The sequence below is a fragment of the Syngnathus acus genome, chromosome 16 (genome assembly GCF_901709675.1).
Source record: "Syngnathus acus chromosome 16, fSynAcu1.2, whole genome shotgun sequence".
Classification (NCBI taxonomy): Eukaryota; Metazoa; Chordata; class Actinopteri; order Syngnathiformes; family Syngnathidae; genus Syngnathus; species Syngnathus acus.
In genome coordinates, this window is record NC_051101.1 from 3,092,003 (window position 1) to 3,115,885 (window position 23,883).

Sequence of the window (23,883 nt, forward strand, 5' to 3'; positions counted from 1 at the left end):
GCAGATGTATCGTGGGAGTACTTACATATAAGCAGGCCAAAAAGTGATCTGAATAATAAAAGTGAGAAAATAGAGAATCAGAACAATATATGTGTATACACATTTCTATTGAGGTGTTGGTTTACAATGTTTGTTCAAATCCACACATGCGCGGGAGTACTGTTAAATAAAATGACAGTCATATATGTTAAATAAAATCTTTTCATTTATTTTACAAATGTTTCACAATTGCGGTGAACACTCACTCATACATGTAAACACAGCTATTTACGTGTAAGCTGACACGCACGCGCACACACGTGGTCATTCCCTTCAAGTGTGAGTCCGATCCGATCCGATCACAAAAGCTCTCGGTGTTTTGCAGTCCAAAGAAAAACAAAGTGAAGCGTGAGAGTTCTCTACAGTACGAAACCTCGTGGGGTGCTGTTTACACCAAAAAATGTCTTTTTGCCACAGAAAGTGAGAATAAAAGTGTTACGAACGTGCCTGCAGTCCGACCACGGATATGTCCTGGGGAAAACATGTCTTTCGGGGTGACTAAAATCTTTTTTTCCCCCCTCCTCAAGTTTAAAGCAACTACGCAGAAGAACCTTGAAAGGCAGCAACACTTTCCAGCCTTTGGTAAAATAAAGTCGCACGCACAAAAATACTTTGATCATTGTCTTGCCGCAATTCCTTGCTCAGGGCAACCTCCCCTGATAGATTATCAAAAAATAAAAAATGTCAAATAATAACGCCAACGTTCCGGATGTGGACGAGGGGTGCCGAAAAGGAGACGCGAAGGAGAGGAAAACAATCAAGTCTGATTTCGTCTGAAACAAGATACCGTTCTCTTCTTCCTCATGGCTGGACTTCATTTCCCATAGTGCACTTTGTCGCTCCTTTCAGTCCCCGGACGTGACTTTGAATGTTGTGTCGAGAGTCAGTGGAAGTACAGTACATGCTGGTTTCCTTCAAGTTTTGGGCCTTCAGTCACCAAGGCTTGCAGTCAAACCTCCACCTGACCTTGAGTCAGATGGGCCTTGAGTTGTTGGGCGGCGTTGAAGATCTTCCTCTGGTGACCCAGCAGGTTCACGCCAAGGTTCTGGATGTCTCTGATGGAGACAGCACAAGAGTCAGGAGAGTTGGAGGTAAAGGTTGACGAAATCCCCCACCCCCCCTGCGAGTTTTTGGCCGGACTCACTCCACGGTGAGGCGGCTGACTCTGTCCAACGTGTCCAAATGCGCCCGAGCGAACTCGTCTTGATATCGCTCCATCTTCAGCGCCCGTAGCCAATCGCTGACTGTGGACACTGATGAGAAGTCTGTGGGGGTGGGGCTTAGCAGTGGCTGCAAGCAGCTTCTACAGATACAAAACAAATCAAAGACCCCCTGTGTGGAGACTCGGCGCATGGTCGGCGGTCTTACCGCGTTATGTCCGTCTTGAGGGACACGGGATGCCTAATGAGGCGGTCCATGGAGGACAGGATGGACTCGAAGCTCGGCCTGTCCTCTCGCTCGGCCTGCCAGCATTGAAGCATCAGCGAGTGGAGAGCTGAGGGGCAGCCGGTGGGGGCGGGGAGGCGGAACTGCTCCGCTACAGCCTTCATCACCTGTGTGGAACATTGACAAAAGGACTCACATGGACCCCCGAGCAAAAGTAAAGCTCAAAACCATTCATCTTCCATAAAACTGAAATTGAAGACTAAAAAGCTCCTTGGTACCCACTTCTTGATTGCTCATGTCCCAGTAGGGCCGCTCTCCGTACGACATGACTTCCCACATGAGGATGCCGAAGCTCCAGACGTCGCTGGCCGAGCTGAACTTGCGATGCTGAAAGGCTTCCGGAGCCGTCCACCTCACAGGGATCTTGCTCCCCTGATACAGGACAACGGGAGCTGCTTAAGTACCGTATTTTCCGCCCTAAAAGACGCACCGGGTTATAAGGCGCACCTTCAATGAACGGCCCATTTTAAAACTTTGTCCATATATAAGGCGCACCGGCTTATAAGGCGCATAAAATAGAAGCTATACTGCATCAAACTGAGGTTGACTAGGGTTGCGGTATGCATCCACTAGCCAATAACCAACGAGCCCTCTATAAACAATCGCGTTTCTCAAACGATCTCCTATAAAATGATCAGAACTGACTAAAGTTCGATCTAACGCATTGGTACTACTTACCTATGTTTCCCTTCCATATCGATCCGTAGATTTACTCGAAACATTAACAGAGCAGCCTATTTTGACATGAAATAGCCTGGTACGTATAGCAGCTATCGCAATAGCATTAGCCATCCGCAAAGTCTCACGAGCCTCAGCGAAGTGTAAACAATCGCGTTTCTCAAACGATCTCCTATAAAATGATCGGAACTGACTAAAGTTCGATCCAACGCATTGGTACTACTTACCTATGTTTCCCTTCCATATCGATCCGTAGATTTACTCGAAACATTAACAGAGCAGCCTATTTTGACATGAAATAGCCTGGTACGTATAGCAGCTATCGCAATAGCATTAGCCATCCGCAAAGTCTCACGAGCCTCACCTCGCAATCTCCCATGAGCCTCAGCAAAGTGTAAACAATCGCGTTTCTCAAACGATCTCCTATAAAATGATCGGAACTGACTAAAGTTCGATCTAACGCATTGGTACTACTTACCTATGTTTCCCTTCCATATCGATCCGTAGATTTACTCGAAACATTAACAGAGCAGCCTATTTTGACAGGAAATAGCCTCGCGGGTACAACAGCTATTCGGTGACGCCCCCTGACTACAGTTGCCGTAATGCTGGGAAGCGATGCGACCTTGTAATTTATTAGTCGTACTAAAACGTACTGAAACATTTTGGCAGAGCACTGTGTACAACCAGTATGGATCAACAAATTCATCAGTTGATCCATATATAAGGCGCACTGGCCTATAAGGCGCACTGTCGGCTTTTGAGAAAATTTTAGGTTTTTAGGTGCGCCTTTTAGGGCGGAAAATACGGTACTCCACATTTCACTAGAAGGAAGTTCCGATCCCCCGGTACGCACCAGCGAGGCCGTGTACGTCGGCATGTTGTGGTCCATGCCCCTCATGAGTCGGGACAGGCCGAAGTCGGACACTTTGCACACCAGGTTGGAGTTGACCAGCACGTTTCTGGCCGCCAGGTCCCTGTGGACAAAGTTCCTCTCCGACAGGTAACGCATCCCAGCGCCGACACCTCGGAGCATCCCCACCAGCTGGAGGACGCTGAATTGACCCTCGTTCTCCTATAGAGGGCGACGAAAAGTCAATACAAGGTCAAACATAAGTTCTCTGTTTGATCGTCTCACCCTGAGGAAGGAATCCAGGGGTCCGTTCTCCATGAACTCTGTGATGATCCTTGCCGAGGGAACACGGGTAATCACGCCCTCTAACTTGAGCACGTTGGGGTGGTCAAACTGTCCCAAGACCCCCGCCTCACTCAGGAACATGCCCTTCTCTCTGTCGGACGCCCCCAAGCGCAAAGTTTTGACAGCGACCAGCAACTCCCGGCGGCCCGGCGGACGGTAGCGACCTCTGGACACCTCCCCGAACTGGGCTGCAGAGGACAAGAAGCATTGCTCATTATCGCCATCAAACAGTCACTGGCCCATTCCGAGAGAAATGAGACTTACCAGAACCAATCACCTCCTCGATCTTCAGGTGAGTGGACTCAATCTCTCGGGCGAATTCTTTGACGGCCTCGCTGGGGTCCTCGTAAGTGGAGGGGTCCACGTAATATTTCACACCACCTGGAGAAACAGATTGATTCTAAGTCACCACTAGAGGGAGCATGCACATGCGAGTAAATCACATAGTACTAATGAAAGGTTAATTTAGAACTACAGCCGGGAATTTTTAAAATATTTTTTTCTGCTATTCTTTGGATTTAAAACTTCTGTCTCGTTTTTGACGAAAACGTATGTCAACTGCAGTCAAAGGGGTAAAAAGAACCTTGAAAAAAAAAGTGCATCCTCCCACCTCTGTTACTGATGTACCTCTGGAGCCTATCGCTGTATGGACTTGCCCTCCTTTTACTGACGCACAAAAGCAAACACATTAATTGCACGATATGCGTTTGGTCTGGTTACATTGGTCCACCGACTCACCTGCGAAAGACCACCACCACCACAATGGCCGCCACCACCAGCAGAAACGCTGCCCCTCCCATCACTGAGCCCACGAGCAGAGGAAGCTGATTTTGAACCTGCTGTGAATGTTCTTCTATGAAAGAGAAGATGGAAATAATAATAATAATAACAATACATTGCTGAATGGATGCCATGTTAGCCTCCAGGATTCATTTTGAGCCTTACCAAGAGGCAGTGTGGTGAAGTAGACGGTGTTGCTGTAAGGACCGAAGCCGCGCTCGTTGCGAGCTCGGATCTGGAAGGCGTAGATGGAGCCCGCGATGAGCGAGCCGACGGTTAGAGTGTTGGTCTCGCTGTACACGCTGACCGCGCTGTCCACGTCCGAGGCCTGTCAAAGCCACCACGGAGTCAACCGTGAGACATCTGCTGGTTCTTGGAATTAGCCCCGCCCACCCCAGTACGCACACCTTATCAAAGTATCTGAGCTGGTACTCCAGAATGTCGCCGTTGGGTCTGTCAGGCTGCGGCCATGACAGGGTGATGGAGTCCGGGGCCCGGCTCAGCTGGTGCATCATGGGAACTGTACTGGGAACTGTGGGATACAATCATTGCCAAATTCAAAGGTGTCATTTCAATTTGTTTGCCAAGACAACATGCAACATAATCTCCCTTCTTCATTCATCTCGGTCCTTTTAGTCATCCCACAGAGACTATAATGGGATCTGACGGGATACTGTAACCTCGCACAACCTTCCTGCCTGGACAGCGAGAGCGGAAAGAGGAGGAGGAGGGCAGCTTCATGCCAGTACCAAACATAAATACATTAACATCAAAAGCGGTCTTCACTTTCATCTCCTCGTTTTTCATCCCGTCCGTCCCAACTCACCTGACTGGCTCGTGGTAAAATTGATGCTTGTGTAACGAGCGGGGAACGGGCTCAGCGCCGATACCTCATTCATGGCTTGCACCTGGCACAGCGAGAACAACACATAGCTCCTTTGAGCAGGATGTCAACCCCAACCCAGGCTGTAAACCTGACAACTCACCTGTATGAGGTAGGTGACTCTGGTGAGCAGGTTGTTTAGGGTCACGCTGGTTTGCTTGAGGTTGGTCTGGACGGGGCTGAAGGTGACACCTTCTCCGCACCAGGAGCACGACGCTGGGTTGGTGATGGTGGGCGAGGGGCAGATGCGACACACCACTCCGTACCAGACTTCACTGCGGCCTCCTATATCCACCGGGGGGCGCCACCTTAAAGATACCCCGCCGCCGTCGCCGCTCTCATACTCCCACGACAAGGACACTGGAGCCGAGGGAGGAGCTGCGTAGAGAATAAAAGTGAGTTTGGATCAACAAAACAAGCGAGCAAGGACATTTAAGGAATGTTGGAAAACATGCACTCAATTGTCCATATTGTAATATTTGGATGTGCGTTCAACTGGTTATTTTTGTTGCAGCCCCTCGTCATGGCTAAAGTCGGCCCAGATGGGCCCCAGTTTACCCAAATGAGAACAAACGCTGTCAAAAAAAGAAGATGGATTTACGACTGACCCGCGTGCGTGTTGACAAATGTGAAGCGAGGAGACCAAACGTCTCAACTAAAGATCTGTAAGAGCAAGCAGATGATGGATGTGGCATCTCGCTGCGGCGTGAGCAAGATAAACGAGCGCGGGACTCCCTCGGAGCGTGACCGACAAAAGCGCACAAAAGGCTCACTTGTGCAGGCCGACGAGTTGGCGTCGCCAGCCGCCCGGTAGAAGCCGCTGCGACATTCACACACACTGGAGCCCTCGTGGCTTGTTCTGCTGTTGGGGGGACACACCGAGCAGGGAGCGGAACCCGAGGCCGGCTTGAAGTAGCCCACTGAGCAGCCTGCAGGAAGACATAAGAATAGTCTTTCAGTTAATCAATGATAATAATGTAATGAATAATTACAACTGTCAATGTTTTTTTTTTTTTTTTTTTTAAAAATACTGTTCTCATAAATTTGTCTTAAAAAATTCAAATGTCACCATTTCAAATTTCCAGTCTGACTATATGCCTACCCATGATTTTTTTAATATTTCCTGGAACATTTTAAAGATTTTTTTGTGGATAATATGAAAAAAATAATGACAATAACTAGATATTAACAATATAATAATAATAAGATATGTTCTTAATACTATTTTACATTTTTCATCCTCTCCTCCCCAGGAGGAAATACATGTGCTGTTTGGTATTTTCCCTCACAGACAAATGCAACCACAGCAAAAATGATTTTGGGGCCGAGCATCCAATTCTTGTGAATTAGTGGTGAAAGGCGAGGCCTGTTATTAGCAGTAAGTTGCATTCTGCTGCTGAAAGGCTGAAACGGTGGCCGGCGTCTCGCCAGGCCACCGGCCGCCACGCAAGAGCCGCACATGTTGTGCTGGCCGCCATGTTGTTTTGCTGAGGGTAGAGGCGACCTATTTGAAAGAAAGCCGCACATTTAGAGGAACAACGATAATCCTTCTTAGCTCGGGCTCCAATTTGGACGCTTGGAAAGGGAAACGCTTGAATCAATATTAAGGCGTGACTCCCACAAGCTGTTATTATTGAAAACACATGAAAGAAAAGATTGAATAAAAAATAAAGTGATAAAATGAATGGAATTTGTCTGCTAGTATAAAACTGCCGGCTAATATATTTGACTGCTTCCAAATGTGGAGCGTGCGTCGAGTGCTAACGTCACACGTGCGCCGACCGAACGCCGAGGTCGAGGCTAAACGCGCCCGTCGCCGCGCTCGCGGCCTCGTTTGTCCCGAGCTGCCGCTGCAAGACGATTGAGTGTTGATGAGTTGCCATGCCTGCAAAGGCCATGCTTATTTCAGCGCCCGACGGGAGGAACAATCAAAAACAGAACCTTTATTAAATCTAAAAAAAAAGGGGAGGGGGGGCATGAGGATTGCACCATTGTGGGCATGTGCACAAATTTCTTTGGGGCATGTGCTTAAGCGCTATGCAAAAGGGAAGGAAGAAGGAGAAGGAAGTAAAAGATAAAGAGAGAATGACACGATGAAAGCCTTTCGGTGTTCTCGCTTGTCGGCTGGACTCGAGCGTGGCTTTTATACAGGTGTGAAGATGGGAAAGGGCAAAACAGAGCACCCAAAGCGGACATGTGAGTTCTTGACTTGGAGGAAGGAACGAAGAAAGAAAGGGAGGAAGACAATGTTAACGGCAGTTTTCCTCCATCTTTCATGCTCCGCGAGCACATCGGCCGACGTGTCGGCTTACACGTTTGACATGAAACATGAATTGGATGAAAAGCATGCATTGAGTATTTGTTGAGTGCAAGACAAAAAAAGCTCTCTATATGTTGTGCAATAAAGAAACAAAATGAAGGGCTTTTTTCTGTAATGATGGTTTTAGTTAATTTTCTAAATGTAGTTTCAGTTCATTTTTGTGGTAATTGCTTTATTTCATGAACATTTTTTTTTTTCCATTTTAGTTTTTGTTCTCTATAATAACCTTGGTGGATTCACAAACTGGCCTGATCGGTATTAGTTTTAATTGCACTGAACCTTCTTGTTTCTATTTGGGTAGAGTGAGATTTAAAGAAGAAAAAAAAAAAAAAAAGCAATGTGCTATTCAAAGAGAGAGACATGAGGGCAGCTGGATGCGTAATTTCATGATCTCGACACAATACTTTGCTGCTGCCTGGATCAGTGACCCACTTTTTCTTCTTGTTCTCGCTCTCTCTCTTTCGACTCCCAGCATAATCTGTCGCACACACGCACACGCACACACACAAACACACACACGCACGCACTCAGGCACAGATGCGAGCATCCAGCATCCAGTGAATCACACATTCGCTCAGCTACTGGCCGACAAATCATGTCCATTCTTTTGTTTCCCTTTCTCTTGTGTACACGATGATGTTGGGAACTAGTAAACACTAACTAGTGAGTGAAGACGAAGAAAGAAGATGATGTCGTTGCAGCCACCCTCTCAGCTAACATCAGCGACCTTGGACACTGCAAATGTTTTCAACAGGCACGCTCCAAAATGTTCTCAATAGATTAGCTATAGCTGAAAAAGAAGAGGGCCAACTCCATTTTTGCTGCAATTTTCCCTTCCTGTAAGAATACTTAGTGCATGCCGTGTTTTCCAATCTTTATCGAGCCAAGGCGCATATTTGAGATCACATCACGGCACGCTTCTGCCAAACAAAAGTGAAGTATTCATGCGGAATATATACTATATCGCTACGTCACTCCATCACTGGTCGGTTGTTTTTCCAACTTTCAGATGGATGACCGCAGACTGCAATAAGCGCAAGGCAGGAGGAAATCATGCTTAAAACAACGAATGTCTAAAATTTGGGAACATTTGAAACTGAATATACAGAAAATACACAACTGCAAAGCTATGGTAAATTAAACATTATTAGCAAATTGAATATAGTCGTTAGCTAATCTAATATAGCCTACCACGAACAGAATGTGATCCCTTTGTTAGTGTTTAGGGTGGAGGGAGGAGCGACATAGCCGCTGTTGCACTTTCAATCAGTTTATCAAACAGAAAAAAAATAAAGATGACTTGTCGACGGCCTCAACTCAGGTCACGCAACAAACACGCAGCGTGGCTAACGCTTAGCCAGCCAGCCAAAGCTACATTCTCATTGATGCATAATTGGTTTCCCCTGCTCAGTCAGTCCTATTTCGCGCGAATGCCCTTCTAAGCTTCTCGTTCACCCACACGAGGCCTCACAAATGTCAAGAAGAGACTCATCAGTCGGCCAGAACCCAAACAACATCCGGCCGGCCGGCCGGCGCGCACGTGTGCGCTTTCAAACGAGACGAGAGGAGATTCGGCACGAAAACAAGCTTCCGAATGTCACCGTGACGGTATAGCGCGGGCGGATGTTCCGCTCTACTTGCTTATGACAAACTCTTTGATGAATAATTAAAATGGGACTTTTTCAATTGCTTTCTGCCAAAATGTCAGCTGTGTTTTTTTGGGCGCAAAATAGCAAAGCTTTGCCTTTGTGACGCTTTGTCATCACTCTTAAAGTTTCAAAGGTTGTGTCGGGGGGGAGTACAAAACTAAATACTCAACAACTAATAATATTTGGGAAACATATTTCGATCAGCCACATGAAAATAGCTTTCATGGAGTTTGTTTTGTTTCGTTGTGACATTTGGAAAATAAGTGATGGAAAGCAGCCGCTTGCAAAGTGCCTCCTACTTGTTAAAAACAAGCGGCGAGCTGAAATGCAAATAAGCAGACGCACTTAACAGTGAGAGAAGTACGTGTTCTTTTTTCAAGTGAGGTGTCTAAACGATTAACATTTCGCCGACGCTTGTCAAGTTTGGATCGGAGCAGCCAATGACATTTACAAATGTGCCAGAAAACAAAAGGTTGCACGTCCACGCCATCCCGACCGTCATCTGGCAATGTTTGATTACCAGCGATGACTTCATCACCATTTTGTCTCTCTTGTAATCATCGCTCAACGAATGGCTCAACAAAAACACAGCTCGTCCAAAGATGGTCGCAACCGTGAGATCGCTCGCAAGTGCCTTTCAACCAAGTTTGGACGAGAGAAAAAGCCTTGACATATTTCACAGCTGAGCTGGCGCGACTGAAACAGTCATTGTCACGAGCCTCCGGATTTTGGCAGCAAAATTCGGGAGGAACTTTGCTTGCTAGCGTACATACAGTGGACCCAATTAGACAGACAATTATAGAAAAAAAACTTCCGCAGATTTGAATTTTAAAAATCTCGCCTCTTTGGCGTTCCCGTGTGCATACGCTTGAAAAAGACAACTGTTTGTTTAAATTGCATCCTATACTGGTCAATCCAAGCCGACCACCAGCCGTTGCATTGCCGACCCCCGCTGTTTCCATCATTTGCTCACAGACGAGTGGCCTTTACGTCCCCGTGACCTAAATGTGTCACAGCCCGCTCACATGACGACTCTCCTTCCCCGCCCCCCCCCTGCTGTCCTCTTCTTATATCTCGTCACTGTTCGCTCATCTCTTCATTGTCCCCCAAAACAAAAATAACAGACGTGCAAGCCCCGGCCGGACAGACGACGTCGGCATTATTTCCTAAACTACGATGGCAGTGCGCTTTGCTGTGCTCTCTGATGAGTTGGACCATATGGACGCAGTTGCCGGCGGAATCTTTTAAATGAAGGATTCAGAAGCGTGCGTGTGCTCATAACGGTGGCGTGCTCTTTAGTCCAGCTTGCGCCATTTCCAGCGTGATGGCTGAAATGGGCTCAATATTCACTGACTCACTTTTATACCGAGGCCAACTGAATACAAATCTTTCAAAACGGAATCAATCAAACTTGAAAGAATTGGATAACATCTGGTGGATACGTTCTGCGATTCCATACCGGTGTGGTCAATTTCTCCGATGTAAAATATTTGCTCAAGCATCCCATCTTAACCTTGCTTCCATCTAAACTTTCCATCACCACAAGTTCAAGTTGTGGACCAAATTGACAGCATCTCTATTCACTATCACAAGGTGACCGCAGTCCTTTTGCTTATCTTTTTATGCGGCAAAACATCGCCAAAGTCATTTCTATTCCTCCACAATCAGAGCAGGCATCATCGAGGCTTATCAACCCGCCTGTGCACTTTTAATCCTTCCACATGACGGCGTGATTATGCCGACGCTGGCTTACCCAAGCAGGCGGATCCGTTAAGGTTGGGTTCAAAGCCCTCATCGCAGACGCAGACGCCCACGGGCACCATCCACTCGCCCTCGGCATTGCAGTGCATACGAGGCCCGTTGCCCCCTTGGGCCTTGCTGTGGGGGACACAGGTTCCACCCACGGGCACCAGAGCCGTGGGCTCGGCCCCGGAGGGGGTGGCCGGGTAGGACGCCAAGTAGAGGCTGGTGGCGGGACAGCGGCGGTAGAAGACCGACACTCCCATGAGGGAAACGCAGGCGCCGCTGTCCACAACGGCCAGGACGAATCTGCCGAGGGAGGTCACATGAGCCAAAGTTCTCGCAATCTGGAGTGGAGCAGGGCACACGCGTGGCCGTCTTTACCCGTTGCGTGTGAGCGGGGCGAAGCTGCGTGTCTTGATGTTGATGCGGCTGTAGCGGTTGGGTTGGTACTGATGTGGTGAACTGGGCTCCACCTTGGAAAAACTCTTGTCTGCTGCGATGGTATCAATCTTCACCCAGCCCTCCCTGCTCTCCTTCTCGCCGCTGGAAGGCTGCACGGACGCAAGAGAATATTAATTACGTTAATAGACAGAAGATGATATAAACTACTCTGTAGCATTTTTAACATGAACAAAATAAAAAGATAAGAATAGAATTGTGATATTAAAAAAGTAAAACAGAAATAAGAACAGTTTTCTTTATGTCCTTTCTTTTTCTGAGAATGTCATTTGAGATGGAGAAAATACAAATGTTTGAAACTAATGTAAAAGGTTTTTAGTTCCAATATTGACATATAGGGAGCAGCACTTTTTTTTTTCACTTACCACTTCCCGATTCATCAGCACGACACCGCAAATTGAAATCTTCCGTGAAATTAGCATTAGCATTTGCCTTTCGTTTCAGATTTCAGTTCAGGAATTAATGGATGACTCAGAAAGTTAAAATAAATACAATCATAAGCGAATGATATATAATCTTATATGAAATATTGACACAGTAGATGGACGCGTGAACTTTGACCACTAATACACTCAACTGTTCAGTTACTCAATTGAGGACAATATAACAACTAAGGCAATTACCAATGCCGCCGAGTGGCCTGGCATGTAAACTACAGCATTTTCATGATTTTTTTTTGTGGGTTTATTGTCATGTCCTCAAAATATACCATGGAATCAATCTGACTAAATTTAAATGCAAGACAAAGTGAGGAGCAAGGCAAATGTTGATTCGGCTCCAAGCAGGTCGCTGCAGGAATTTGCGTTCAAACCCTCTCGTCGACTTTCAGCGCTTCCTGCTCCTTCCTCATCAGGCTTTGATTTGCATGTTAAAAAAGGCTTCTCATCTCCCCGAAGAGCGACACACTCATCTTTACAAATATCCCCCCCTCCCTGACTGCCGATGGGTCCCGAAATGGGCGGAAAAAGCAGAGAAAACTTCTCAGTGAACTAAATAAAACATCTTTGCAAAGGCCGCCACAGCCACTTAGGAAGCCTTTAGAGGCAATCATTTGGACGGCGGTGATGTTTTGAGAGATGACAGCGACATCTTTCCGTACCCTGCGAATCGTAGCTTATTAGCTTCACATCAATGTGATGTAAGGCGTCGTCTCCTCTCGGCAAGAACACAAATGATGAGCATGATTAGGCAATTACTTGCTTGTACAACAAGGGTGACATTAGCGTGCGAACGGCAAATGTTGCGTGTTATCGCTATTAAGAATACACGTGTCAAGAATTATATGCAACAAAGTGGTTTATAATGTCTTGGAATTTTTCAGTATAATTAGTTTTCATAAGTTTACGTATTAGTTTTTGAATATGAAGATGTTGACGTATGTGGAGTGCAACGTATTGTCATTGATTGTGTTATAAAGTAAACTATATATGATATAGTTCACTGAGTCTCAACTCATCAGTACAGCACTATTAGGAATTGTTCTTCATAAAGCAGGGGTGTCAAACAAATTTTTTTCGCGGGCCGTATTGTAGTCATAGTTTCTTTCAGAGGGCCATTATGACTGTCTACCCAAATAAATGTATGAGCACCTCATATTATATACAGTATAAGCTACAAAACAAACCGACAAATAACTCGTTTTCAAATCAGACGAGTAAAAACTGGTCAAATTAAAAAAAAAAAAGATATTTTTAAAAGTGAAGACAATTTGCAATTCTAGTAATGACACATGAATTTGATGCACAATTTGTCTTCTTGGACCACATAAACTGATGTGGCGGGCCGTATCTGGCCCCCGGGCCTTGAGTTTGACATCTGTGTCTCCTGCACATCACCCCGACTCTGGAACTCTCTCCCTCAGTCTGTCTGTGACTCACCCACACTCTCCATATTTAAGTCCCGTCTAAAAACTTACCTCTTCTCTCAAGCCTATGTCCTCCCCTACCCATAACTGGTTTCCTCTTCTTAATTTTATCCCATTGTCTCTTCCCCGTCCCCTTCCCCTCCTGTATGTCTTTGCCTTGTTCCCTGTAAGCGTCTTTGGGTTTTTGAAAAGCGCTATACAAATTTAATGAATTATTATTAAATGGATCTGTCCACACCAAATTTGAAAGTCAACGCAAATCTCAACAAATTCACAAGTCAGGTAAATGTATGAACAAAAAATTCAAATGCGCTAGATAGAAAATGCCCGACATATTTTCGTGTCTGTGTACTGTACATGGAAGCGACGGCCTCACCTCCGGCGCCCAAGTCCTCTCCAGTTCCCGCTGGCTGTCGGCCTGCTTGTAGTACAAGGTGAGCGTCTCTCGGCAGGTGGGTGACGGGTTCCGCAGGCTGGCGCAGTCCCGCACCGAGAAGCGCAGGGTGATGAAGACCCGCGGGGCGGCGTGGCGATACAGAAAGGGCGTGGCCAACCAGTTGTCTTTGGTGCGCGAGTTCTGGTTGACGTTGCAAACCTCAAACGTCCGGATGAGCCTCCCGCGGTCGTCCAGGACGCTCACTTCGTCCCACTGGAAGGAACGCAAACAAATGCTTGTTAGAGTACCGTATTTTCCGGACTATAAGGCGCACCGGACTATAAGGCGCACCTTCAATAAATGGCCCATTTTAAAACTTTGTCCATATATAAGGCGCACCGGACTATAAGGCGCACCATTAATGCATTACTTTTCTGAGACAGTCCTGTATAGGGGCCGACCATTCGCACCGACATTCCACGAACCATTACCATTGTAAATGAACTTGTAAATAAGTAACTATATCCTTTACTATATCCTTTGCCGATAGGTTGATATTGCAAACGAGAATCTGTTGTCAATTGCACTACCAGAAAAGATAAAGATTAAAATAATAACTAATTAACAATTTTATGAAAGTTGAATGAATTTTTTATTAGATGTATTAAGTTTGTTTTATTGTTGTTGTATAAATAAGAAGGGTGATATTGGTGTTTGTGACTGCAGTAAACAGGCCAGGTTGCATCATGTCAGATTTTTAATCCAAATCAAATCATTCTCCATTTTATCTTTTTTATTTCAACTTCAGACGCAACAAATTACTTTATAATCACAAAATAATGATCCATAGTCTTTTTGATTCATGATTCATAGTCTTCAGTGGGCCACTTATGATTGATTTTATGACACAATGCTTCGGGCCAGTTTAAATTTAGACGCATGCCGCATTTGGCCCACGGGCCGGGATTTGGTCCATATATAAGGTGCACTGGACCATAAGGCGCACTGTCGGCTTTTGAGAAAATTTGAGGTTTTTAGGTCCGCCTTATAGTCCGGAAAATACGGTACATTATGACAAGACTTACAAAGCGGCCATTTTTTTTTTTTTTTACTTCATCAATGTTTTTAGCTCACCCCAAGCTAGGACTGACTATTTTCAGCGCAATTTGTTCTCCTGCCATTTCATTTGCATATAAGTTCACTTGGACGCTTGCGTGACTATCGCATAACATGAACATAAACAGAGGCCAGCGGTGTCATTATGGTGAATCCTAATACTGTCGACGCCATCATGGCTTTTGAGCACTTCATTCATGGAGAAAACCCGGCGGCGCCAAAGCCGACGAGTCAAAATGCAAATGCGGTCCCCGCGGTTTAGCTTCACCATTTATTCGCTGGCAGTGTGAAAAAAAAAAAGGCTTGCGCAGCCCTCGGTCCTTTTATGTCGTAACGTTGAGGAATGATGTATTAAACATGCTCATCATTCTCCACGCAACAATGGCAGGCCAAATGGGCGGGAACACTCGCTCAAACAACTTGTGTCTGTCTTTGTGCGACTGTGACAAAAGTCTGAATCATCGCACAACATTTGGTCCAATTAAAATAATGATGACACGCAGATGTGAAGACTCGGCCATGCTGTCACAATAAAAGGGATGGAATGTAATTTGAGACAAAGGAGAGAACTGGAAGGGAGGCAACATGCAAACACCCACTGGTCATAACATTAGGTACACCTACACAAAAGAAAATCTGCATTCTACAATTGAGATGTTGTGATGCCCCTCACGTGTGGGCAAGGAGAACAACGCTCACACATGCACTTGCATCCATTTATTGAACAAGACAAAAAGCCAAACACACAAACAGAAAAATGAGAACACTGGCTTGGAGCTGCTGTAGGCCACAACTCATGTCCAGATGCTCACACAGACTCGGTGTGGGAGACACACACCACGAAAAAAAGTGGGCTCACAGATTGTGTGTGTGTGTGTTGGTGGTGTGGGGGTAGCTAATAAGTAACAAACAGAAAAAATAGGAACAACTCACATATATGATTTGATTTGATCTGAAATGCCGGCGAGCCTCATAATCCCTCCGGTGACAAAAGAACAGGGCGGGGTGGCGGCTCAGAGCCCAAACCAGGACATAAAGACACACACTTACACACACACACACACACACACACACACACACACACACACACACACACACACACACACACACACACACACACACACACACACACACACACACACACACACACACACACACGCGTTTCAGCAGACATACGGACGTGATGGAATTGGGATAAAGGCGTGATAAGAATGCAAACTGCTTTAACTGAAGTCATGAGTTGTGTTGCACGGACTCCGAGTGGGAGACCGAACGAAGTGGTTGTATGCATGTGAAAGGAGGAAAGATTGAAAGGACAAGAAGAAGGAGGAAGAGGAAGGAGGGGGCGGGCTGTCATTTGGAGCACGGAGACACAGCAAGGACACGGAATCTCCATGTGCCCCCGAGCCTTGGAAAAAAAAAGATGGCATGTGGGGAGAAATGTACGGAAGACACACATGGACTCAAACATACAAGTAACAGCACCCCACCCCCCCTCCCGCATCTGTTTTTTTTGCCCTCGGTCATCCAAACATATCTTGGTCTCACATGCACTTGCCATCATGCACATAAGCACGGCATGTGCACACTCGCACATTTGGGGGGGATGTCAGTGTTGGATAAATTCTTTCAGCGTGACTCATTGAACAAAGCTATAATGTAGGGTAAGTTTTAGGGACATTTTCAGGCTCGGGCTAAAATTAACTTTTTTTTATTTAGGCTGATTCTAATATTTGAGTGAACACATTTCTGATAACTAAATAATCCATCATTTATTTAAAAAATATATGTATCATTAATAAAATCTCTTTTTTTTAGGGCCCGGAATACTTAAAACAACAAAAAAATGAATTATAATTAGGCCTGATATACTTAAAACAACAAAGAAATGAATTAGAGGATTACTATTAAGACTACTAAGAGTATTTTTTTACAAGAACTCTCCTGTGCTGAATTTAAAGGGATTAAGTGGAGTCGTTTTTATTGGGCAGTAAGTGAGTCGACCGTGTTCACACCCACAACAGCGCCTGCCTACAAAAATACCAAAAGATAGAAAACACCAACGTTTGAGTAAACATTGTGCTAGACTTCCACTAAGCATGAAAAGAATGCTCTAACAACTGAAACTGAAAGCGGTACTTAAAAATAAACAATGAGCAGAAGCAAAACATCTTTGTTTGCCTTTCCAAACTATACAAAGTGGCGAATTGAATTTTCTTGAAGTTATTGTTCACTTTTCATTTACTGATGATGACATTGGATAAAAGGTGTGTGTGTGTATAATTAGTAGACATAGTGAGCCAGAATCACTCACAGATGAATGAACTTTACTGACCCAGGACATGACCCTGGCACAGTCATGCAAGCAGACATGCACACGCAGACACGCATGTAGAGAAAGACAAATCTAGGCTTTAATCACTGCAATCTCATCATGGATGAAATCACATGACAAAGAACATGTGGGGGGGGTCTAAGACCAAAACTTTTTCTGGTCTTGTGGTGTGTCGCCAGCGTTCAACATACCTAGAAATTACACATTTGCAGGCTCACTTCTGTCATGGAGGAGAAAAGCCCCCACAGCATCCATATAATTTGCCTTTTTTTTCCAGTTTGAGGTAGCTTGTAATCATGCAGTGACTTCCAGTAGAGGAGACAACGCGCACATCTGCACTTGTGATCCCGCCATCTATTCATTTTCCGCCGCTTATCCTGCTGGAGCCTGTCCCGACTGGACTGGAGTGAGAGGCGGAGGCAACCCTGGACTGGTCGCTAGTCAATCGGGGATGAAGCTAACTTTGAAGTTATAACAGGACTGAAGCAGGGGCGTGGTGGCCAACAGGGATTTGGGGGAAATGTCTGGATTTCCCAGAAGAAATTTTTTTTTTTTCCCGTACTGGACTAACTGAAATTGTTCCCATAAATGTCAATATGTGAAATGTTCCTGTTGTGGTTCCTTACCCCCGTGTCCGGGTAAGTGGTCCAGCCCAGCTCGGAGGTAGACTCAGTTGTGTCCAGCAGCATCACTGTCACAAAAACAAATACAGAAGAAGGTTAGTAGAAGGTTCAAAATTGATGAAGAGATGTGTCGTGCTAAAAATAGAACTTGAGCTCCAAATAAAAAGATGGACGCAGATTATCAGACCCTGGAAGAAATCCAGGTCCGGTGCACGTTGCGCTTTGATCCCCCACACACACCCACACCCACGCTGTGTAATCACAACACTCTCCCGCTATGTGCGAATGTCAAAGATGATAAGACGTTCCGAGAAGATGCACGCTGGCACGAAGCTCCGGTGTTCGCAAAATCGAACGGATTGACCCGAAAAGGGTGACCTCCATTGAAGGTCAACTAATGATAATAATGAACCGCTGGTCAAATTTTCAGACAGCCAATTGGAGATTTTTCCACTCATTGGTTTTCAAGCACTTGATAAAAGCAGGATCCACTTCAAGGCAGGGCGCTGCATTCCGACACATGATGGCCTCCCACGCAAAAATGGAGCAGCGAGCCAAGGTATTAAAAAGATGGTGAAACATGTTAAAACACATTTTGAATAGGCTGGCTGAACAGGAACAATATGTACCAATGTATAGCCCAACACAAGCAGAAGTGAAATTAGACAAAATAATAAAAAATTAATTTAAAAAATCACTTTAATGAGGATGATGTCATCTTGAGACATTTTTTTTTTTTTTTTTTAAATCGACTCATTTATCTAAAGCAGTGTTTCCCAACCTTTATGGGAAAAAAGAATGGGTCCTAAGATTGACTCTTGAGGAACACCGCAGAAAAAGAACTGACTGTTTTGTATATTGTGTTTTAAAAGCCTTTAAATCCAGTACGGGAAGTAAAAAGACAAATAAGATACATAAGGAATGAAGACAACAACAACAAAAAAGGAAAATATAAACAAGCTAGTAACTCTCATAGACTAATGCAAAAAAGGGATGGATGTCACCCACGTGTTTGCTAAATTTGCTTTGGCCTTAAGAGACAGTATGAATCTCTTTTGGTGGTTTAAAAATAAAAGGAAATAAATGCTTCCCCTCGAAAAAAGCCAGACGGGAAAAGATTGCTTTGTCACTTTTCAAGCAAAACTGCCCCATTGTGTTAGTACACACTTTTTGTTGGGACGGGGGTCTACACTTAGAATCTGGCCACAGGAATTTTTCCAGCTGGCTTCCAAATTTCCCGCTGGCCGCCATCCGCTCCAGTCTGGCAGCGAGCACACTTAACCAAAGTTTCCTGTGCATGGTGAAGCAACAAACTTCTCGTTGGAATGTTTTTTTGGGGAGGTTAAAAAAAATTGCATGGGGAGAGGCGCTTATTTTCTGACGGTCCACGTACAGTAAGTCGTGCTTCGGGGGGAAACATCTACCTCTGGTTTTGCATAAATAATTCTTACCGGGGTCATACAATTTTGATCAGATTTCCTGGCACACGATTGTTCACTGAAAGGGAATTTCTCATCTGTGCGTGGAGAAGATCTCTGCCTTGACAGCAGATGGCTTAAGTTCAGTCACAGGTGATGAGAAGAATATGATGTCATTTGCGGATTATCTCTGACTGAGCTGTTAAGAGTATCAGTAATGAAAAACATTGGCATTTTCTTTGCAGAGGATAAAGAAATATTGTTTATTTTGTTTATATTTATATTGTTTGTGTCGCTCGACTGTTCCAAACCTTTCTCCAGTCAACGTAATATGATGAGGCAATTTCTCCTACACGTTCTTTCACAGTCTCTGAGGGAAAGCCAAACTATGATTGATAATCTCATGACAAAATCATTTTGACCCCTTTGATTTATAATCTTCATGGAACCTAACATGCGTGTTTTTGGTAAGTGGGAGGAAGCCGTGAAAGCCACGCGAGCTCATGGAGACTACGCAAACTTCACACAGGAAGGTCAGAATGCAGCCAAGCATGAGTAATAACACGTTTAAAGATTTAAAAATGAATATTCACGTCTTTCTAGTTCCCTTGTCTTGAGGGAGTGAGATAGGCTACTAACTATGCGAAACAAACGTGTACATAAGCGGATCGTCGCCAAGTCCCGCATGCATGTCTCGTGGCGTGACATTTGCATGGTGAATAATTCACGGTGACATCACGAGGTAAAGCGTTGAGTGCACACCTTTCAGGGAATTAAGACCTCGCGACATGGACAAAAAAGTAGTGGTGGGGGGACTTTTGCTGGCAGGGCCACTTGGCTGTAAAAGCCTCTTTATTTAACTCTGTGACACACACACACGCACACACACACACTGCCACAGCATCTCCGTTCTTGGTCCATCTGACAGCAGAAACACTCGGCTTTTGTTCTTGACAGCTCGGAGAAGTGCTGAGTCTGCAATCTGGACCTGAGTGCTGTTGCATTTAAAACGCAGCGCTTCACTCGCTGCTTCTTTTACCAGCTCTTCCATCTTGTCCCCTTGTCTACTTTCTTAGTTTCACTTCTATTTTTACCTGTTTTATTTTTTTTTAACCACAAGTATGTTAACCCTATATTGTATTTTAAATACAGGGTGTGAATACTTTTGCCACCTCGCAGTCATCTTCTTCGCAACCTGCTCGCGTGTCTATTATTCATAGGGAGAAAAAAAAAGTGACAGCAGGATCCGACTGGGTGTACATTAAAAGCCGCCGCCGCCATCGTGTTTGTCTCTCGCCGAGCGCAAGCGTGGGTGAGAACGGTGCAGTGGTGACCCGAATTAGTTCACGGGCGACCTTCTCTGCTCGGCTCACAGCTGAGCGGCCCTCCAACTCGCAGCCTCCAAATCCGCTTTCCACATTTGCCGCCACACTCTCGCGCCTGCAAAGTGTCGTGTTTGTTGTCGCCTGCTTTCGGGCCACATGTTACTTTAACGCCTTACACAATCCGCCAAAGACTTTGCTTTTATTATTAACAAATCCCCCAGGTTGTATTACAGCTTAAGAGCAACGCTAAGTAGAATAAAATATACTTTGAAAATTTATATACCCTTCAATTATGCACACTCTTCAAACTGATAGGTCAAAAATTACCCAAATTGGGTGAAATAGCCAACCCAGAGTCAATGCTAGGTTATTTATACCCAACACATTGGTTTGAGGGTTTGACTCAGCCTGATTGGTCAAGATTTCAACATGGAATAAAAAAAATAAAACATCATAGTGATGAGATAAAGCTACCAAGAAATAGGTTGCCAGGTTATCAATGAAGCTGTGGTTAATAAAATAAAATAAAATAAAATAAAATGAAATGAAATTAAAAAAAGTAAAATAAAATAACCTGTGTGTAAAATAAAATAAAATAAAATCAACATGAAGTCCTTAGCTCAGTCAAGGCTGAGAAAAATGACCAGTCTCATGTAGTCAAAAGCAGTTACACCTGCACATTGACATTTCTTTGTAAGATGGCCGCACTTGCAAGCATGCAGCCCTCCGACGGATGCTCCACCCACAGACAGTCGGTCCAGGACGAAGCCTCAAGCAAACCATCATTACGCGCGACCACAGACGGCCAGCCCTACGCCAAGAGAGCAGGGCCTGATGAACCTTAGTCCCGAAATAACCACGGCCGTGTCGTGTCAAAAATCCTGCTTGCTGCACTCTTTCAGTTACAACAGACAGCGACCTGAGCAGAAGGTTCCTTTTTTTTCCGGCCTTGCGTCGCCCGCCCTTTGTTTTCATCATCATCCCGAAAAGACGGCTTATCACACCTAACGACAGAGCGACGAGCTGCCTAATTAAGTTGCAGCTTGACTGGAGCAGAAGCGCTGGAAGGGCCTCAGGTGCACCTTCTTGCCGTCCGTATGGTGACAAAGTCCACACGCCATCATCACAAATCCAAATCACACACAATGTTATGTGTTGCCAGCTCACCCGTGACTCGAGTAAGGACAAACGCTGCAGAAAATGGTCGGATAGCTTGTGCGGCCAACTCTTATTTGCATGCCTACAAAATAACTCAAGTAATATCTCGGCGGTTCAAAGAACAAGCACAGAATGTGCCCAGACAGACCCGACATGCCACGGCGAGGCGGATCTTTACGGATGCCTCCGCTATTGGGTCATTTGTGTATTACGCGGAGCTTCATTTCAACGACATCGAGTCAGTAGGCTAAGCTCAAGTGCGGTGGCCTTGCTCCCGCTCTTTCATCCTCATCCAGGCCATCTGCTGCCAGCACTGATCGATGGGCGGTCACACGCTGACGTACAAGTTACCTCTTTGATACACACACACACACACAGAGATGATTGAGATTTTTAAATAGATCTGAGCAGGATTTTTAAATTATTATTATTATTATATATAATTATTTATAAAAGTAGGCTTGTTGCTATTTAGTAGTTACATATTTGTTATAACCCTAATAATATTTATTTACAGACTAATAGCAGTGGTCCTAACAATGATCCCTGTGGAACACCAGTGGCATCAGGCATCAGTTACATTAAATAGGGTGTTTTTTTTAAGAAAGGAATATAGTTACAGGTTTTCATTGTGATTTATCACAGAGAATAATAATTTTCCATAGATGCCAAGTCAGTTTTTCGAATTCAAAATTTTGAACAGGTGCCGATCCAAAATGTTTTTTCTTTTTTTTTTAGTAAGACCGGCTTCAAGGGCGCAACACACATTGACAGACAGGTACACCCCTCGCCTCCACGCACAGATGATATCTGAGTCATTAGACGACTATCAGTCCAATCTCTCAAACCTGCCCACTCTCATCTGCCCAGGATAAAATCTCACTTAAACAATCTTGTACATTTGCTTCCACAGGCACTCAAAATGTAGATGGGGGCAGGGGGTCTCTTACTTATGAGCGACAGAGAATGTGTGTGTGTGGTGTGTGTGTGTGTGGTGTGTGTGTGTGTAAGTGTGTGTGTGTGTGTGTGTGTGGGTGTTAAGGGTTGCCTGGCTTGAGGGGGACATCAGAGAGTGAGGGGGAGGTAGCTTACGCAACTTATTATTCATTTGTATCTGCTACCTTATCTCCATATTGTTCTGTTTGCTGATGAACGATAAGCCCCAACATGCACCTGGCAACACACACACACACACACACACACACACACACACACACACACACACACACACACACACACACACACACACACACACACACACATGCACGCTGGAACAAGGTGAGAGGGTGTTACTCCTGGCAACAATTGAATTCCCATACATTGCAGTCGGAGTTCCTCAGTGAAGACTAACTTTGAGCGAGCTCTCATCACAATCAGAACATTATGAAAAATGAAATATTCATGAGCGTGAGTAAAAAGTTACTTCTTACCTTCTTCAGCTGAATTGGGCCGGACAACGAGACAGAGGCACAGAAAGACGCTCCACATCTCCACTACAGAGTGACACTGACAGCGGGCTGGGGAGGGAGAGCGCATGAAAGAGTGAGAGATTGTGTGTGTGAGTGTGTGTGTGTCGAGGGGGGGGGCTAGGGGTAGGAGGAGTCTGCTTCCACTATCAGGAACAGGAGGAGGATGAATGGATGAGAGAAAAGGGTGGGGGGGGTTGTGATATTTACAGAAAGAAAATAATTGCCTATGTAAACAATGCCATCGTCATGGAAACAAGAGAGCTACCTAATAAGAAGTGTGAGAGTCACCTCAGTGTCAGCCAGCATGTTGTGGCGTCCCTCACATGTCTATGTCATGCACACTTTTATTTGTGAAGTCACGCCTGGCCCACGCACGCCACACACTGGTCGCCTCAAAGCATTGCAGCTTGTTGACTGGGCGCTTTTCATGCCCCAGTTCCCTGCAATGAGGAAGACTTGAGTAGACTCTTACAAGGGAGATGTTTGCCCGCCGGCTCGACACAATTCAATGGCCCCATTCCCAGCCGGTCGGGGGCGTGGGGGGCAGGGGCAACTAAATATGGGTATTTAAGTCCAAAATGATTATGAAAAAAAAATGCTTGACTTTAGTGACATTTCTCTAGGGGTCAAATCATAGTACAAACAATATTATACCTCTTACTTTAATGCAAGCTAAATCTATAAGACACAAATATTTACGTATAATAAATCTGATGTGTCGGTCTATTATGTTTATTGTTCTGCAGATAGAATTCGAATCTTTGTCATTGCAGTGAACATTTTTTTTCCCAAAAGAGGCTTCAAGTGGTTTCATGTCACGTGGTTTTACGCCACTCCTAGTTGAACTTTACTTTGGAACTAACCCTAAAACAAATAATTGCACATTAAACAACCGCATAATTTAAAAGTCTTAAGAAGACTTCATGCAAGCAATGCAAAATGACCAGTCAAGGCAGAAAATTTGAACTCTTGCTCGTGTTGCATATTTTATCCAACTGCCTGTG

At 45.0% G+C, this 23,883-nt stretch overlaps 1 protein-coding gene across 2 annotated transcripts; it reads right to left on the reverse strand.

Moving 5' to 3' along the window:
* Positions 1 to 183: 183 nt before the first annotated feature.
* ephb6 (eph receptor B6) lies at positions 184 to 23,304 on the reverse strand. Of its 2 annotated transcripts, none has more exons than XM_037273173.1 (20): positions 23,168 to 23,304; positions 22,841 to 22,927; positions 17,513 to 17,577; positions 13,436 to 13,708; positions 11,118 to 11,287; positions 10,747 to 11,042; positions 5,798 to 5,953; positions 5,128 to 5,402; positions 4,968 to 5,049; positions 4,549 to 4,673; positions 4,307 to 4,469; positions 4,100 to 4,211; positions 3,972 to 4,027; positions 3,626 to 3,742; positions 3,302 to 3,549; positions 3,020 to 3,238; positions 1,708 to 1,857; positions 1,408 to 1,592; positions 1,184 to 1,342; positions 184 to 1,094 (listed from the first exon to the last, which is right to left on the reverse strand). In XM_037273173.1, the coding sequence occupies exons 2-20, from the start codon at positions 22,896 to 22,898 to the stop codon at positions 989 to 991; spliced, it is 3,015 nt and encodes a 1,004-aa protein (XP_037129068.1). In that variant the 5' UTR covers positions 22,899 to 22,927; positions 23,168 to 23,304; the 3' UTR covers positions 184 to 988. The 2 variants fall into 2 exon arrangements, with proteins under 2 accessions (XP_037129068.1, XP_037129067.1); XM_037273172.1 differs by having other exon boundaries at positions 4,100 to 4,214.
* Positions 23,305 to 23,883: the final 579 nt, after the last annotated feature.